Raw genomic sequence first — 16718 nt, 5'->3', positions numbered from 1 at the left:
TGGCACAACCAAACGCTGAGCTTTCTTTCTGTTAGAAAAAGAGGAAGCTGCAATCAAAGTTGTTGGCCCTAGCTCTGACCATTTAAGAGTTCTGGAATAAATGAACTCATGCAGAGACACACAGACGGATGGACTCACAGACAGACAAACACACAAATCTCTAAAATATATAGAGAGATATCTTAGAGAAATTACCTTTTTATTGACCTCTGTCATGATCTTCAAGTCCTATTAGTGACAGAGGGAGGGAGTGTATCACTTTTGGTCCCTGTCAAAATCAGAAAGTCAAACTATTGTTTCTAAGCTGCTAGAAAATAGTCAACACCAGCAACGCTCACCGTGTTTGATCCAGATGGGAGTTGTCCACCCAGGTCCACTTCCTCTGTGGGGATGTCATGGTGAGTCCCAGCCAAACCAGATTTGTGTCCTGAGTGACATTGGCTATGAAATACTGTGAAGAACAAATTAGAAGGGACTGAATGAACATGCCATAAGTTGATACCATTCCCTGCAAACTCTCTTTAGACACAGGCTGTTGATTTTCAGGGGCTATCATGAGCAACGATCAGCACTACCTGAGCCAAAGCTATTTCTTTCCAAAGACAGGTCATTCTGGAGTTAGAGGGGCTCCCTAGGAACTGGCTGTTGGTGTTGGGCTGAGATGCCTGGGAGAAGGGATTGCCCTGCATGCTGTTTGACCTTCTCTGTTCCAGGGCTGGTATTCCTGTGTAAATAGCAAGTCATCCCGGACTCCATGTTGTTAACTTCTCCTGCACCAGAAATCACTCAACAAGGTCCCAAAATGCTGCTTCTGCTTGGCAAAGGAGCAGCAGTAGTGTTAGAAATAGGGGTGATAATATTATAACAAGTGACCTATTACCCCAGCTGCAGTGTATGTAATTTCATAGAATCATAGAATACTAGGACTGGAAGGGACCTCGAGAGGTCATCGAGTCCAGTCCCCTGCCCTCATGGCAGGACCAAATACTGTCTAGATCATCTCTGATAGACATTTATCTAACCTACTCTTAAATATCTCCACAGATGGAGGTTCCACAACCTCCCTGGGCAATTTATTCCAGTGTTTGACCATCCTGACAGTTAGGAACTTTTTCCTAACGTCCAACCGAAACCTCCCTTGCTGCAATTTAAGCCCATTGCTTCTTGTTCTATCCTCAGAGGCCAAGATGAACAAGTTTTCTCCCTCCTCCTTATGACACCCTTTTAGATGAATGAAAACAGCTATCATGTCCCCCGTCAGTCTTCTCTTTTCTAAACTAAACAAACCCAATTCCTTCAGACTTCCCTCATAGCTCATGTTCTCTAGACCTTTAATCATTCTCGTTGCTCTTCACTGGACCCTCTCCAATGTCTCCACATCTTTCTTGAAATGCGGTGCCCAGAACTGGACACAATACTCCAACTGAGGCCTAACCAGTGCAGAGTAGAGCGGAAGAATGACTTCTCATGTCTTGCTCACAACACATGTTAATGCATCCCAGAATCACGTTTGCTTTCTTTGCAACAAATTTGCCTTTTACTTTACCATCTCCTTTTCATCCTGGATCACCAGGAGGTGAGACCTCTTCGCTAAGCAATCATCATTGCTCCTGTTCCAAATTCCACTCTCTTTAGATGCCCAGTAGCATTTTCCCTCATGCATGTGCCAGTCCGTAGGGCAGAATTTGCACCCGGAGCCCTCTGGAGTAAGGAAAGAAGATAGTTTAGTTTAAGGATAGGTCTTGTTGCCGGATGGCAGGAAACACTGCAGCCCAGGGGGAAGGTGCATTGGTAGAGGTGTCAGCCAGACCTCTGGTATTGCAGAATGGAATTGCAGAGTTGGAAGTTTGTGGGGATCTAGTGCTTTTATTTGAACGTGTAAATCATTAGACTGTGTACATAGACATGGTCAGTGAATGAAGTCTCCCCCATCCACCCAAACATCATGCAAAATAGAAAACTAGAGCTGTCCAGCAAAAAGATTGCAATTTCTGCTGGCCGCCTTTTGGTGCATTTAAAAGATAAGTAGTGGGTAATGTTCCCTCTAATCTTTTCCATCCATGTGTGGGCTTTTTCCATGTATGTGCAGAATAATTTCCTCAGTTCTTACAGTTTCCTCAGCTCTTATAGTTTTTCAGGTGGTGGCATCAAAATGGGATTATTACACCTCATTGCCACTTTTGAACAGCAATGTTGCTTTGCCAGTTTGGGTAGCTACATTTCCCCCCTCCCTTAATTCCCTGTGAAATTGCAGTTGGATATTTCTGCTCTTTAGCTCTTGCATACAGTGTTGTAGTGCGCTGCTAAAGAACCAGAAAGTTCCTCCCCAGAGATGGCTGCTTATTGTTGATAGATGATTTATGGTAGGGAGGTTGCTAAACCAGTGTTTCTCAACCAGTGGTATGCGTACCTTTAGAGGTACTCGAGAGAAGTCTGGGGAGTATGTAAACACAACTGAAATTTGGAGAAAACTGAATTTTTGTTTTACGTTTTACAGCATTTTATTATTTTTGTATTTTTAACACCCAAAAATTTCATCGCCCACTCAGCTACAATTAAGTTGTTTAAACAAATATGTTGCAATGGTAGAAAAAATATTGTGTGTCTGAAAACTGTAGGTACTGGGGGTACTTATAATTTTTATTTTTTTTAAAGGGGTACTTTATAAAAATAAGGTTGAGAAACATTGCTCTAAACCATAGTTAAAGCCATAGGGTGATCTTTCCCCCCCGCAGGACACTGTTGTGTATATGGTGGGATATAGGAGGAGTGGAAGAATCTTTCAACCTTTGGGGATGCAAGATTCACAAGCAATGAGGGTATTTATGGCACATATGGAAGCAACCTGTTCTGTGTGTACTGAATTACAAAGTTGCCACTAGACGTCACCGCAGTGCAGGAAGCTGCAGTGGTACCTATGAGGTTACCTTCTGAGCGACTGTAGGAAGGCTGACACAGAAATTGTTTCAAGTGAGACAGGAACTCTTCCAGGTTAGTGGTGTGTCTGGTTCCATTGGTGAAAACGTAGGTGGCACCGTCGTTATTCATGCTATTCGTTGCTGCTCTGGTCTGTTCTTCACAACGGACGTGTAACTGGAAAACTTTACGACAGCACCAACATCAGTGACAAGAGGAGGTCAGAGAAAACTTTCACCATGATTTCAACAGCTTCCACCCCACCATCAACCTCAGCATGGACCAATCTACACGGGAGGTCCATTTCCTGGACACCACGATACAAATAAGTGAAGGTCATATCAATACCACCCTATACCGAAAACCTACCGACCGCTATACTTACCTGCATGCCTCCAGTTTCCATCCCGGACACACCACACGATCCATTGTTTACAGCCAAGCACTGAGGTACAACCACATATGCTCCAGCCCCTCAGACAGAAACCTACACCTACAAGATCTTCAACAAGCATTCTGTAAACTGCGATACCCACACGAGGAAGTGAGGAGACAGATTGACAGAGCCAGACGTGTACCCAGAAGCCTCCTGCTACGGGACAAGCCCAAGAAAGAAACCAACAGAACACCACTGGCCTTCACCTACAGTCCCCAGCTAAAACCTCTCCAATGCATCATTAGTGATCTTCAACCCATCCTGGACAATGATCCCTCGCTTTCACAGGCCTTGGGAGGTAGGCCGGTCCTTGCCCACAGACAACCCGCCAACCTGAAGCATATTCTCACCAGCAACTACACACCGCACCATAATAACTCGAACTCAGGAACCAATCCTTGCAACAAACCTCGGTGCCAACTCTGCCCACATATATACACCAGCAACACCATCACAGGACCTAACCAGATCAGCCATACTGTCACTGGTACATTCTCCTGCACATCCACCAACGTAATATATGCCATCATGTGCCAACAATGCCCCACTGCTATATACATCAGCCAAACAGGACAGTCCCTACGTAAAAGAATCAATGGACACAAATCTGATATTAGGAATGGCAACATACAAAAACCTGTAGGGGAACACTTCAGTCTTCCTGGACACACAATTGCAGCTCTAAAAGTAGCCATCCTGCAGCAAAAAAACTTCAGGACCAGACTTCAAAGAGAAACTGCTGAGCTACAGTTCATCTTTAAGTTTGACACAATCAACTCTGGATTAAACAAAGACTGTGAATGGCTTGCTAACTACAAAAGCAGCTTCTGTTCTCTTGGAATTCACACCTCCAGATCAGCTGCTAGAAGTGGGCCTCATCCTCCTTGATTGGATCCACCTGGTCATCTCCAGCCTGATCCTGGCCTGCATATTTATTCCTGCCTCTGGAAATTTCCACTACATGCATCTGACGAAGTGGGTCTTTGCCCACGAAAGCTTATGCTCCTACACTTCAGTTAGTCTATAAGGTGCCACAGGACTCCTCGTCGCTTTTGCAGATTCAGACTAACACGGCTACCCCTCTGATACTTGAGAGAAAACTGAGTGTTTAATGGGGTTGTCACCTTTGCGGAACAAATATCTGGGACGTCCAGGATGATCCTGAGCCTGTGTAATTAAACAGCAGACTGGCTGTGTACACGGAGCATCTAGACTGATTAAAAGAATGACCTTGGGAAAACCTAGCCAGGAGTTATGAACCTGAGCAGATACAAAATTCGTTTGTAGATCCCTGCAAATTTACAGATATCTGCTTTATATCCACCGGTATCCGCATCCACATTATTGTGGCTGTGGATACCAATTTTGTATCTGCGCAGAGCCGTAACTGTAAGTTGTAATCCCCTTTTCCCTACACATTTAACTGGGACATGATCTAGGCACATCCCAGGACTCTCATGTTTCCAGCTCTGATGTACATTTTGTTCATAGAATCATAGAATCATAGAACACTAGAACTGGAAGGGACCTTGAGAGGTCATCGAGTCCAGTCCCCTGCCCTCATGGCAGGACCAAACACCATCTAGACCATCCCTGATAGGGGTCTATCCAACCTGCTCTTAAATATCTCCAGACATGGAGATTTCACAACCTCCCTAAGCAATTTATTCCAGTGTTTAACCACCCTGACAGTTAGGAAGTTTTTTGTAATGCCCAACCTAAACCTCTCTTGCTGCAGTTTAAGCCCCTTGCTTCTTGTCCTATCCTCAGAGGACAAAGAGAACATTTTTTCTCCCTCCTCCTTGTAACATTCTTTTAGCTACTTGAAAACTGCTATCATTCCCTCTCTAAGTCTTCTCCTTTCCAAACTAAACAAGCCCAATTCTTTCAGTCTTTCCTCATAGCTCATGTTCGCTAGACCTTTCATCACTCTTGTTGCTCTTTTCTGGACCTTCTCCAATTTCTCCACATTTTTCTTGAAATATGGTGCCCAGAACTGGACACAATACTCCGAGTGACGTCTAACCAGAGCAGAGTAGAGCGGAAGAATGACTTCTCATGTCTTGCTCACAACACTCTTGTTAATGCCTCCCAGAATCATGTTTGCTTTTTTTGCAACAGTCTCCCACTGTTGACTCATATTTAGCTTGTGGTCCACTATGGCTCCTGGCTACCTTTCTGCATTACTCCTTCCTAGGCTGTCATTTCCCATTCTTCATATCATATGGTGACCTGCAATGAGGATGTGCCGGGGGTTCTGATCACATAACACATTGGAAGCAGAAGTGGAATCTCAATGGCATGTGGGAAAAGGAGAATTCATGGTACACTGTTACATACCTGTGCAAAGGGTTATAAGCCCTGGAACTACTCACCCCACAGCCCCAGTGCTATCACAGCAGCCAGCAGGACAATATTCCCAGCCCATCCGACCCCTAGAGCAATTCGAATACAGCGGGCACGCTCACAGGAATCTGCAACAATCCATATGTGGAGCTCATTCTAACACCCCTTCTGCTTCTCTGCCAAGCAGAAGCAACATGCCAGGGCCTTGTTGGGTGGTTTCCAGTGTAGGAGAAGACAACAACATGGAGTCTGGGACTACTTGCTATATTTATACATAAATCCCAGTCCTGGAACAGAGATGGTCAAACAGCAGTCAGAGATAATAACAGTGAGACATGGGATGCTGTTGTATAGCCGATAGCGTATTTATGTAACACCAGAAGCAATTATTTGAAGTGTCTTACCAGAATACCATATGTCAAAGCTGAAGATATACTAAAGATAACTATGGGTATGTCTACACTACAGCACTAAGCTAATTCAAATTAGCGCATCCAGACTTAAAAACTAGTTCGAATTAGCGTTTTGCTAATTCGAACTAGCATGTCCACATTGAGAGGACCCTGAACCGAGGTTAAGGATGGCCGGAAGCAGTGCCGGCAGGGCATCAGATTAGGACTTAGAGCGTGGAACTGCTGTCTCAGGCTAGCCGAGGGATGTTCTTAAAAGGACCCGACCCCCACCCTGGACAGACAGTTCTCAGGGGTTCCCCGCTTGCAAAGCAGTCCTGGCTTGGAGTGCCCTGAGTGCCCACACTCGGCACATCACAGCACTCGGCCATCAGCCCGGCTGCACTTGCCGCAGGCTGCCATTCGGGGTGAGGGGTCAATCGTGGGGCTGCAGGAGAGCTTCCACCCCAAGGAGCCTGCAGAGCCAGCCCAGTCCTCCCCATCGGGGGCTCGTACCCCATTCCACCCTCGCCTCCTTCCACTTACCCCTCCCTAGCCCCCCTTCCTGATGTACAAAATAAAGGACACGTGTGTTCAAAAATAGAAGCTCTCTTTATTGAACAAAACTGGGGGAGACTGGGAAAAGGAGGTGGGAGAGGGGAAGAGAGAGGGTGGGAGAGGGAGGGCAACTAAAATGATGAGGGGTTTGGAACAGGTCCCATACAAAGAGAGGCTAAAGAGACTGGGACTTTTCAGCTTAGAAAAGAGGAGACTGAGGGGGGATATGATAGAGGTCTATAAAAGAATGAGTGGTGTGGAGAGGGTGCATACAGAAAAGTTCTTCATTAGTTCCCATAATAGAAGGACTAGAGGACACCAGATGAAATGAATGTGTAGCAGGCTTCAAACTAACAACAGAAAGTTCTTCTTCACAAAGCAAATAGTCAACCTATGGAACTCCTTGCTGCAGGAGGCTGTGAAGGCTAGAACTAGAACAGAGTTTAAAGAGAAGTGAGATAAAGTGATGGAGGTTGGGTCCATGGAGTGCTATTAGCCAGGGGGTAGAAATGGTGTCCCTGGCCTCTGTTTGTGGAAGGCTGGAGATGGATGGCACGAGAGAAATGGCTTGGTCATTGTCTTCGGTCCATCCTCTCCAGGGTACCTAGTGTTGGCCGCTGTCGGCAGACAGGCTACTGGGCTAGATGGACCTTTGGTCTGACCCAGTACAGCCATTCTAAGCTCAGGGCTCAGGGTCAGCGGTCTCACTGGACCACTTTGATTTTCATGCAAACCTGCTCCTGGGTGGCCAGGTTGGCAGCTATCCTGCCCTAGACGGCCACTTTCCTGTGCCTAGTGCGGAGGTCGTGGATGAGGTCCACGGTGTCTGCACTAGACCAGGCGGGCGCCCGCCTCTTGTGGAGCTGAGCAGGCTCCCGGGAGCCACCAGCCTGGTTCCGGGAAGAGGCGGAGGCCTGTGTGGCAGCGGGTGGCTGGCTGGAGCCGTGCCAGGTGCAGGGTCTGCTGGCTGGGTGCTGGCAGGCTTACACCTGGCACGGGCACCGTAGCCAGCCCGTGCCTCTTTAAGGGATCCGGGTCTGGGAGGGGGGCAGAAGAGTTTCCCTGGTGGTGCCCAGAGTGGCCACCAGGGAAAGCTGGGGAGGGCTAGCCTCCCTCTAGTTCGAATTAAGTGGCTACACAGCCCTTAATTCGAACTAGTTAATTTGAACTAGGCGTTAGTCCTTGTAGAATGAGGTTTACCTAGTTCAAATTAAGCGCTCTGCTAGTTTGAATTAAGTTCGAACTAGTGGTTTGTGTGTATAGACGCTATGAAAGTTAATTCGAACTAACGGCTGTTAGTTCGAATTAACTTTGTAGTGTAGACATACCCTATGAGAGAAACAAGGAAAGTGAAGTAACATCATTTAAGGGATCAATTTCTGTTGGTGACAGACAAGTTTTCAAGACACACGGAGTTCTTCTTCAACGCTTCTCTCTTCCATCAAGAGAAATTGGGCCAATAAAAGATATTACCTCACCCACCTTCTTCTTCGAATATCCTGGCACCAACACAGCTGTACTCCACTGCAAACAATTTCAACCCGTTAACAAATGAACCGTTACTGACTGGTTGGCTCTGTCACATAAAGGGTGAGGTCCTAGGTACTTCCCTTTGTGGCTACACAGAGAATCTGTGCTTCAGCCATACCAGTTGAGGCAAGTGGAAAGCTGTATTAAAACTACAAGCTAGCTCTTTAAATAAACAGGAAAATAAAACAAGACAAGGAGACCGGTGGAACCTTAAAGGTTAACAATTTTATTATGGGATAAGCTTTTGTGAGTTGCAGCTCACTTCATCAGATGCATGAAGTGAAAGTGACAGAAACTGACAGTAGGGCTACAGACATGGAAGTGTTGGTAGAGTTACAGAGAAGGGAATGTTACCTCAGAGCTAATTCAGTCAAGGTGGATGTGGACAACAAGGTCAGAATACCTAAAGGGAACGATTGCTTATTGTAATGAGAGAGCTTTTCCCAATCCCAAATTCAGACCCATACTGATGGGGTGCGTCTAGACTGGCATGATTTTGCAGAATTGCTTTTAACGGAAAAGTTTTTCCGTTAAAAGTATTTCTGCAAAAGAGCGTCTAGATTGGCACGGGTGCCTTTGTGCAAAAAGTGCTTTTGCGTAAAAGCATCCGTGGCCAGTCTAGACACGATTTTGCGCAAGAAAGCCCCGATTGCCATTTTCACCATCAGGGCTTTTTTGTGCAAAACAGTTCTTCCCTGTCTACACTGGCCCTCTCGCGCAAAAATATTTGTGCAAGAGGGCTTTTTCCTGAGCGGGAGCGTCAGTGTATTTGTGCAAGAACACTGACAATCTTACATGAGATCGTCAGTGTTCTCGTACAAATTCAAGCGGCCAGTGTAGACAGCTGGCAAGTTTTTGCCAGTCTAAACGCAGCCATGGTGTCAAATGTGCATATGAATTCCAGATCAAAACCAGTCTGCAACATGAAACAGCGGAAATAAGTAATTTTTCCCTTTCAGTATTCTCGCCTTCTTATTCATATCTGTCCCAATTGATTAGCTCTAATGTAACACCCTCATCTCTGTAACCGTACCACCTGTTTCTTTTTCTTTCACTTCATGCATCTGACAAAGTGAGTTGCAATTCACGAAAGCTCATGCCATAATAAAATTGTTAGTCTTTAAGGCATGACAGGACCCCTTGTTGTTTTTGATGAAACACAGTGTAGACGTAGCCAATATGTCGGGCTCTGCCCAAGAGCATGTGAGCTGATTAGAACAAGCAAAGAAAGAATTATCATCTTCACGCAAGGATCCCCTTCACTTTCCGTATTTTCTGATTCTTCTCTGAACATTTCCCAGGTTTTGAAAAAGCCGGGACTCAAGTTTTCCCGATTTTTTTTTCATGCAAATTTGGCTTTTTTGAGACCCAAGAATTTTTTGGCAGAAGAAGTAGACCTGAAACTTAAAATCAAGTGGGAGGAGGAAGATTCCACACCTTGACTACTGACCAAACTTTGAGGGGAGGGCCCTTCCGGACCCTGGCCCTGCACCACAGCCTAACCTGCTTCCTGTGCATGAGTTCTGTCTGACTAGGGTCTGTCTGCCTTGGAGAGCAAGATGGAGAGACGGTCTGGTACTGGCAGCCAACCCGACCCACACAGAACCACCTTCCTGACTCTATACAGAGCTTCAGTGTGGTCCCAGGGAGCAGATGGGGCTGTGCTAAGGGCCGAGATCAGGAGAAGACTCTGTCTGATCGAAGAGCCAGTACTCACAGGCTATGTCTACATTTCGCTCTCTTGTGCAAGAACATATGCAAATGAGGCATGCCTCATTTGCATATGTTCTTGCGCAGGAGAGCGCAATGTAGACGTAGCCACAGTGTGCAGCACTCCATTCCCCTCCTGATCAATGTTCCCTCTGATCTTTTCAGTCCACATGTGGAATAAATTTTGTTCTGTGCACTGAGGCATATGCCAATGTGCACCACTAGTAGAAACAAAAAAGCTAGCTGTCAGCGCTCTGCTAATCGGCTGGTGGTATTTGAATCCCTCCTGAGTCGCCGCACAAGCGCATAGCTCACAGGGAACACTGCTCTTCTTGATCCCAGCCCTGTCTGCTTCCTCTGAGCAATGGGGGAACAAGATGAGCAGGGAGCATGATCTCAATAGCTGAGACCACCAGACTGCTATATTGTAAGTACCCCCTCTTCCATGGCCTCCAAGAGTATCAGGTTCCCCTTGGACCCATCCACTATGTTTTGTTTTCAGTTTTGACTATGTGTACTCCTTTTAAAAATTTTAGAATAAAGAGTGATAAAATCCCAGCAATTTTTTTTAATAAGGGCCTTTGTTTTCATCCCCATGCTACAAGGGGGAAACTGAGGCACACAGGTGATTTGCCCCAGGACTCTTCAGCAGCAGGCGAGGGTCTCAGCCACAAGAGCAATTTTCTTTGTTAAAGACTAAAACAACTATGGAGTTTACAGCGCAAACTGTAGGCAGTGCGCCGCAAAATAAACAACAAAACAACCTTTGTGTCGGTCTTTGCGTGGAAAATACAGCTTGTTGATGTGTGCCAAAGTTTCCTCTCACCTGAGAATGACACACACACTTCAGAGAAAACTTAAAAAACAACAAGTGGTCTGGTAGCACTTTATAGACTCACATGTTTTGTTAGTCTATAAAGTGCTACCAGACCATTTGTTGTTTTTTAAGATTATCTTGTACGGACTAACTTGGCTACCCCCAATACTTTAGAGAGGCGAGGGAGAAGAGATGTTATCTTTTATTGGCTCACTTGATTACTTGTGTGACTGGGCCCTGTCCCATGCTCTCTGAAAATTGGCTTATGCATATGCATCTCTCTCTCATTGATAAAGAAGCTGCGCCTTATGGACTCTCTCTGTGTAAAACTGTTATACAGAGTAAGGCGGATTTATCTGGGGTTTTGATCCTCTTCGGGGCTGAACTCTTGACTTCTGTTAATGGCCTTAGAGCTGGGCCTTCTCAGGGCTGACCTGATGTGTGTGTGTTGCTCTGATGGGGGGCGGGGGCTGTTACTTCCGTGTCTTGGCTGGGGGAGACCAAATCATGGTGGAGAGCACCAAAGGGCAGGTAGGTGGGCACTGTGGCATGGTCAGCCCCAAGGGGACCTCTGAGTTACAACCCATCACAACCAATTCTGTTCATTCCCTCGGGGGCATCTGCCGTTGGCCACTGTCAAAAGACTGGATGGTCCTTTGATCTGACCCAATACGACTGCCCTTATGTTCTTATTGGATCAAGTTCAGTTGGTGGAAGAGACAAGCTTTTGAGCTGCACACACCTGAAGGAAAGCTCCGTGTGGCTGGAAAGTTTGTTTCTTCCACCAACCCAAGTTGGTCTGGTAAAAGCTTTGCCCACCTATCTCGTCTCTCTCCTATCCTAGGACCAACACAGCTACACTTCATGTGCACAGCTCAAGGGAGACAGAGATTTTTCTGCCTCTAAGACAGATACACGGGTTGGGGAAGCTCATTCAGAATCAGGCCTGTGCTGATAAATGCCTGCTGTTTGAAGTCTGTTTGGAGGCCAGCTGGACCGCTACTGGTTTTAATGTCAGCCCTCGAGAAGAATTAGTTCTCATCTGACATTTAGGCCCGGAACGGTGCTATGCAGCGTAGTTAACCCTACCACACATAGTGAGTAGCAGGGGTGGATATAGGGCAGGGCGAACGGGGCGGCCGCCCCGGGCCCCGCGCTCCAAAAAGCCTCGCGCATGCGCCGTGGCAAAGGGGGGGCCCCACGAAATTACGCTGCCCGGGGCCCCGCAAAACGGTCATCTGCCCCTGGTGAGTAGTTGCTGGAACAAATCTTTAGCTGTGACATTGGAAATACAAAATTAAAGGGCAGATTCAGCCAGTCTTACTCCCTGTGAACCATCCACTCACCCTGAGATGCTTTCACTCATCTCTTCTGAAATGCAGCACATAAAGGATCAGGCGAGGGCTGTTAGAGCCGTCCAGTGGAGTTGGGTGCCCGATTCTAGTAAATTGCAGCTCCGCTGGTTTTCTTTAAAGCCAGCCTGTAATTGCTGTGTTGCAAAAGCAGGTACCCAGGGCGCTCGAAGACTTACCATGGGCCCCACCTCCTGCTGCGTGGCGGCCTGCCTGTCTCTGCTTCTGCCGGAGGTCTAATGCCATGTAGCCCTCTTCGTCTTCCATTGGCCAAGTGTGTCCCTGCTTTGATTTCCCAGCAGGGGCTCAGAGCGGGGCAAGGAGGTGCCCCATTAACTGGCCATCAGGCATGATCTGTGCAGCTCAGGGCACCTACAAGCACTGACCGTTCTTCACTAGAAACCACACAGGAAATGCAGACATTGAGCGGTGTGCATTAAGTGGCTACCGCTCTGTCTTTCCCCCTCCCCTGGATTGTTCTGAGAACTGAACGGGCCGGGTAGATCGGCTTTGAATTCAAGCGGGTCAGGGCCCCCCAACTAGCCCTGCTGAATGGGGTTTACAACCACTGAAAGTTCGCCCTGTGTCCACACTAACCGCCTCCTAAATCATTTCCACCGTGACGTCCTCTGGGTACCAAAACCAATCTTCCCAGCTCAGCCGCAGAAGCAGTGCATTCTGGGAAACTCCGCAAACCCTCCTCCCCCAAGGCACTGAGGGGCAGCAATGGGAGGGGAGAGATGGACATGTATAAATCACTGGCCAAGACGTGGTCTGTGACCCCAGCTATGGGTGACCTGCAGAGGCTATAGGTCTGTTACAGCCCTGCACACGGCCTCTGGCTCTCTTGTGCACACTATAGGGGCTCACACTTCTAGCTCTGAAGCTGCCTGGTTCAATTCCTGCTGGTGCTCATCAAGTAAGTGCCCATTTTTCCAGTCCTTTTACCATTCTCATGGCTCTCCCCAAGCCTTTCCAATTTAGCAACATGTTTCCTGGATTGTGGGCACCAGATCTGGACACAGGATCCCAGCAGTGATCACACCAGGGCCAAAACCAGATGTAAATATCTTCCCAGCTCCTTCAAGAGTCCCCTGTTTCTACATCTCAGGGTCATCTTAGCCCTTTCGGCCACAATGTTGTACTGGGACAGGAGTACGTGGGAAGACAGCCTCATGGTATGTGTGTTAGTAGCATTCTGAGGCAGGCCTTAACATGGGCAGAGTTAAGGTTTTTTTGTGGGTGGAGCATTCTCCCTCTTATAGATCAGTGACCTACGTTCCTTTGCTACAATAGCTGCATATCACATTGTGTATTGTTTAACCGGCCTTTGCTGCTACAGTCTGGCAGGTGAAGAGTGTGATTTTTCCAAAGTAGTGCCAGCGGTTTGACACTAGAAAGAATTGTAACCAACCAGTGAACTTGCTGGAAATTGATTCGAGGCATTTCAGCTAACACATGAGCTGAGCCTGCCCATGGGACTTTCTCAGGAAATTGCCGTTGGTCAAGAAATTGCTTCACACAAAAGGAGTTGTTCACACCACCAGCATCCTTTGATGCTGCAGCAAGGCTAGTTCAGCTCAGCACTTCCTGTCAGTGGGGGGGGGGGTTGCCATTCGCTGCTCTCACTCTCCCCCTCCCCTGCACGCACGTGCACACACACACACACACAGCCTCATGCTCTAGATGTCCCTAACATCCTGCCTGCTAGAAGCTGGGACAGAACAATATGGGATGGATCACTCGGGAACTTCCCTGGTTAGTTCATTCTCTCCAAAATACCTATTGCTGGTGAGTGTTGGAAGACAGGTCACTGGGCTAGTCTGATACAATTAGCCTGTCATAAGACGGGATTTTCAGGTGTTCTCTCCAGAGCACGCGCGCTCGCTCTCTCTCTCTCTTCCTACTGCCTCCCCCCCCTCTCAGCTCTTCTCCCCCTCCTGCCTCTCTCTCCCTTCCGTCTCTCCCCGCCCCCTTCCCCTTCCCCTCCGCCGTGGTGCTTGGCTGAGTGCTGCCTGCTCAGCTGGGCTGCCGCGAGGGAGGGGGTGGGGCGGTGATGTACATGGCCGGGGCCAGGGCCGTGTACATCACCGCCCTCCCTTCCCCTCCAACCCCGGGGAGCCCAAACAGCCTCCTGCACTGCTGGCTCCCCCGGCGGCCCGGCTGAGGGGCGCAGCAGGAGGGGAAGGGGGGTGGTGATGTACACGGCCCCGCCCCCTGGCTGTGTATGTCACCGCCCCGCCCCCTTCCCCTTCCTTCATGGCGGCTTGGCTGAGTAGTGGGTGCTCAGCCATACCACCGCGGGTGAGGAGAGGAGGGGCGGGGCAGTGACATACACGGCCATGGGGCAGGGCTGTCGACGTCACCGCCCCCCCCTTCCCTCTCCTGCAGCGGCCCGGCTGAGGGGCGCACTACTCAGCGCCATGGTGGGAGGAGGAAGGGGGGGCCGCCCCCTGGCCGTGTACATCACTGCCCCACCCCTCCTCTCTTCCCCTGCGGCCGGCCCTTACAGCCCCTGATCCTCTCCCAGCTCTGCTTCCCACCCCCCTTCTGGCCAGCCCCACCCCCTTCCCCTCCCTGCGTGGTGCCCTGCCCCGCCCTCCTTCACTTTCCTCCGTGGCACGCTGTGCAGCCCCCAGCTGAGCGGAGCTCCCTCCGGGCCCCGGCAGGGGAGCAAGTGGTGGCAAGTGGTCCACCCAGAGCCAGAGGCTGGAGGTCTGGGGGTGGGGAGATCCCAGCCTGCCCAGAGTGGTGCTGGGCCTCCTCCCAGCCCCGCACCTGCCACTGAGTAGTCAGATGGGTCAGTGGGGGAGGATTTGCCTGTGGGCCGGGATCCCGCCCTGTGCCCAGGTGGGTCGTGCTGGGTCCAGGTCTGGCGGGAAGCTGGGTCTGAGCGGCTGGATGTCACCACCTCCATGGGATCTGTGCTGCTGCCGTTTAGCTCCAGCTTCCCCAGCGCAGCCTGGTCGGCCGGGCACCTGGCCTGAGAGCTGATGTCAAGTGCCTGGGGAGCCTTGACCCCAGCTCTCCTGTGCGGTGTCACTGCTGCTCCCCTGGAGCCCGTGCCTGGGGCAGTTTGGGTGCTGGGGCAGCTCGGTGGGGTTACCAGGTAGTCTTAAAAAAAAAAAATACCAGACGGGGTGGGGGAGGAGGGACCAGCCAGGAGGGGAGCGGGGCTGGCTGGGAGGAAGGGAAGGGGGGTCTGGGGAAGGGCGGCTGGTAGGAAGCAGAGCTGGTCAGGGGGAGAGCGGGTCAGGGGCAGCGGGGCTGGCCAGGGAAGATCAGGAGGGGAAGGAGGAGGGGAGAACTGGCCAGAGGGAAGCAGAGCTGGCGTGGGGGAGGGGTTGGGTGCAGCAGGACTGGCTGGGGGAGATTGGGAGAGAAGGAGGGGAAAACTGGCCTCTGGAAACAGGGCTGGCGGAGGCAGTGGGGCTGGCCGGGGAAGATTGGGAGGAGAAGTGGGGGAGAACCAGCTGGCTGGGAGGGTAGCGGGGGAGCGCCCGGCCATGTGCAGATCCCAGGGCACTACCTGTCCCGCGCATGGTCCTGTGAGTGAGTTTGGCTGTGGCTCCATCACACGCTGGAACAGCGCTCAGGAGCAGAGACGGGGCTTCCCCTCCTCTCCAAGGCGTCACTCCAACCAGAGGCCCCCCAGCGCTGATCACGCCCCCCTCCCAACCACTCCCCCCCGCCACCAGCCTTCCGTCCGACGCCCAGCCGGAAAACCAGGAAATACCGAACATTGCACGTCTGGTATTTTCTGGGTTTTTTTACTGGACAGAGGGCCCGAATACCAGACACCTGGCAACCCTACAGCTGGGTGGGGTGGGGAGCAGGACCTGGAGTTAAACCATCCCCTTGGTATACGTGCTCCATGGAGGTCAGTTCCTCTTAGAATCTCTCTTGGCCCTGCGGCTGCACTGCCCCCTGTGGAACTGTCTCTTTTGGCTGGGGGCCGGGGTTGGGGGCAGGGTGCGGGAAAGGGAACTGAGGGGCTGTGAAAGCAGCAGCTTCCTGCCCTGTGGGAGTGTCGCCCCCTGTCTGTGACCGACGGGAAACACCCGGCTCCTGCCTCACACCCGCTCCCTGGTTTCTGCCCTGCAGGTTTGTGATCGGAGGAGATGGCGACTGCGCGTATCTGAACAAGGACATTGGGGTCAGCAGCCTGAGATGCACCAGTGAGAGACGCTGGATCTGCAGCAAACCAAAAGCACTTACAGCAGCAAAGGAGACTCCAGCAGGACGAGGCTCGTAACAGGAGTGTTGGACAATTGGTCCTGGGAAGGCTGGACTGGTCTTTCTTCAGCATCACACCTGAGCCTTTCCAGAGTGTCAGGGGCTGGTCTGGTAGCACTTTATAGACTAACAAAACATGTAGATGGTATCATGAGCTTTTCAATGAGTCCACATCCTTTTTGTAGTGGGGGGCCCAGAACTGGACACAATACTCCAGATGTGGCCTCTCCAACGCTGAATAAAAGGGAATAATGACATCTCTGATCTGCTGGCAACTCTCCTCTTAATGCAACCTAATATTCCATTAGACTTCTTGGCTACAAGGGCACATGGTTGACTCATCCAGCTTCTCATCCACTGTAACCCCCAGGTCCTCTTCTGCAGAATTACTACTTAACTGATTGGTCCCCAGCTTGTAACTATACTTG

The 16718-nt window shown here is 49.9% G+C and overlaps 1 protein-coding gene across 1 annotated transcript; it reads right to left on the bottom strand.

Moving 5' to 3' along the window:
* Positions 1-479: 479 nt before the first annotated feature.
* On the bottom strand, positions 480-13205 carry LOC142823276 (killer cell lectin-like receptor subfamily F member 1). The gene is made up of 4 exons (XM_089770607.1): positions 12234-13205; positions 5728-5826; positions 2928-3101; positions 480-1701 (listed from the first exon to the last, which is right to left on the bottom strand). The coding sequence occupies exons 1-4, from the start codon at positions 12319-12321 to the stop codon at positions 1538-1540; spliced, it is 525 nt and encodes a 174-aa protein (XP_089626733.1). The 5' UTR covers positions 12322-13205; the 3' UTR covers positions 480-1537.
* Positions 13206-16718: the final 3513 nt, after the last annotated feature.

The sequence above is a fragment of the Pelodiscus sinensis genome, chromosome 19 (assembly GCF_052426305.1).
Source record: "Pelodiscus sinensis isolate ZL-2025 chromosome 19, ASM5242630v1, whole genome shotgun sequence".
NCBI classification, from domain to species: Eukaryota; Metazoa; Chordata; order Testudines; family Trionychidae; genus Pelodiscus; species Pelodiscus sinensis.
Note: the sequence above shows the minus strand (reverse complement) of the source record. Positions and strands in the feature narration are given on the sequence as shown.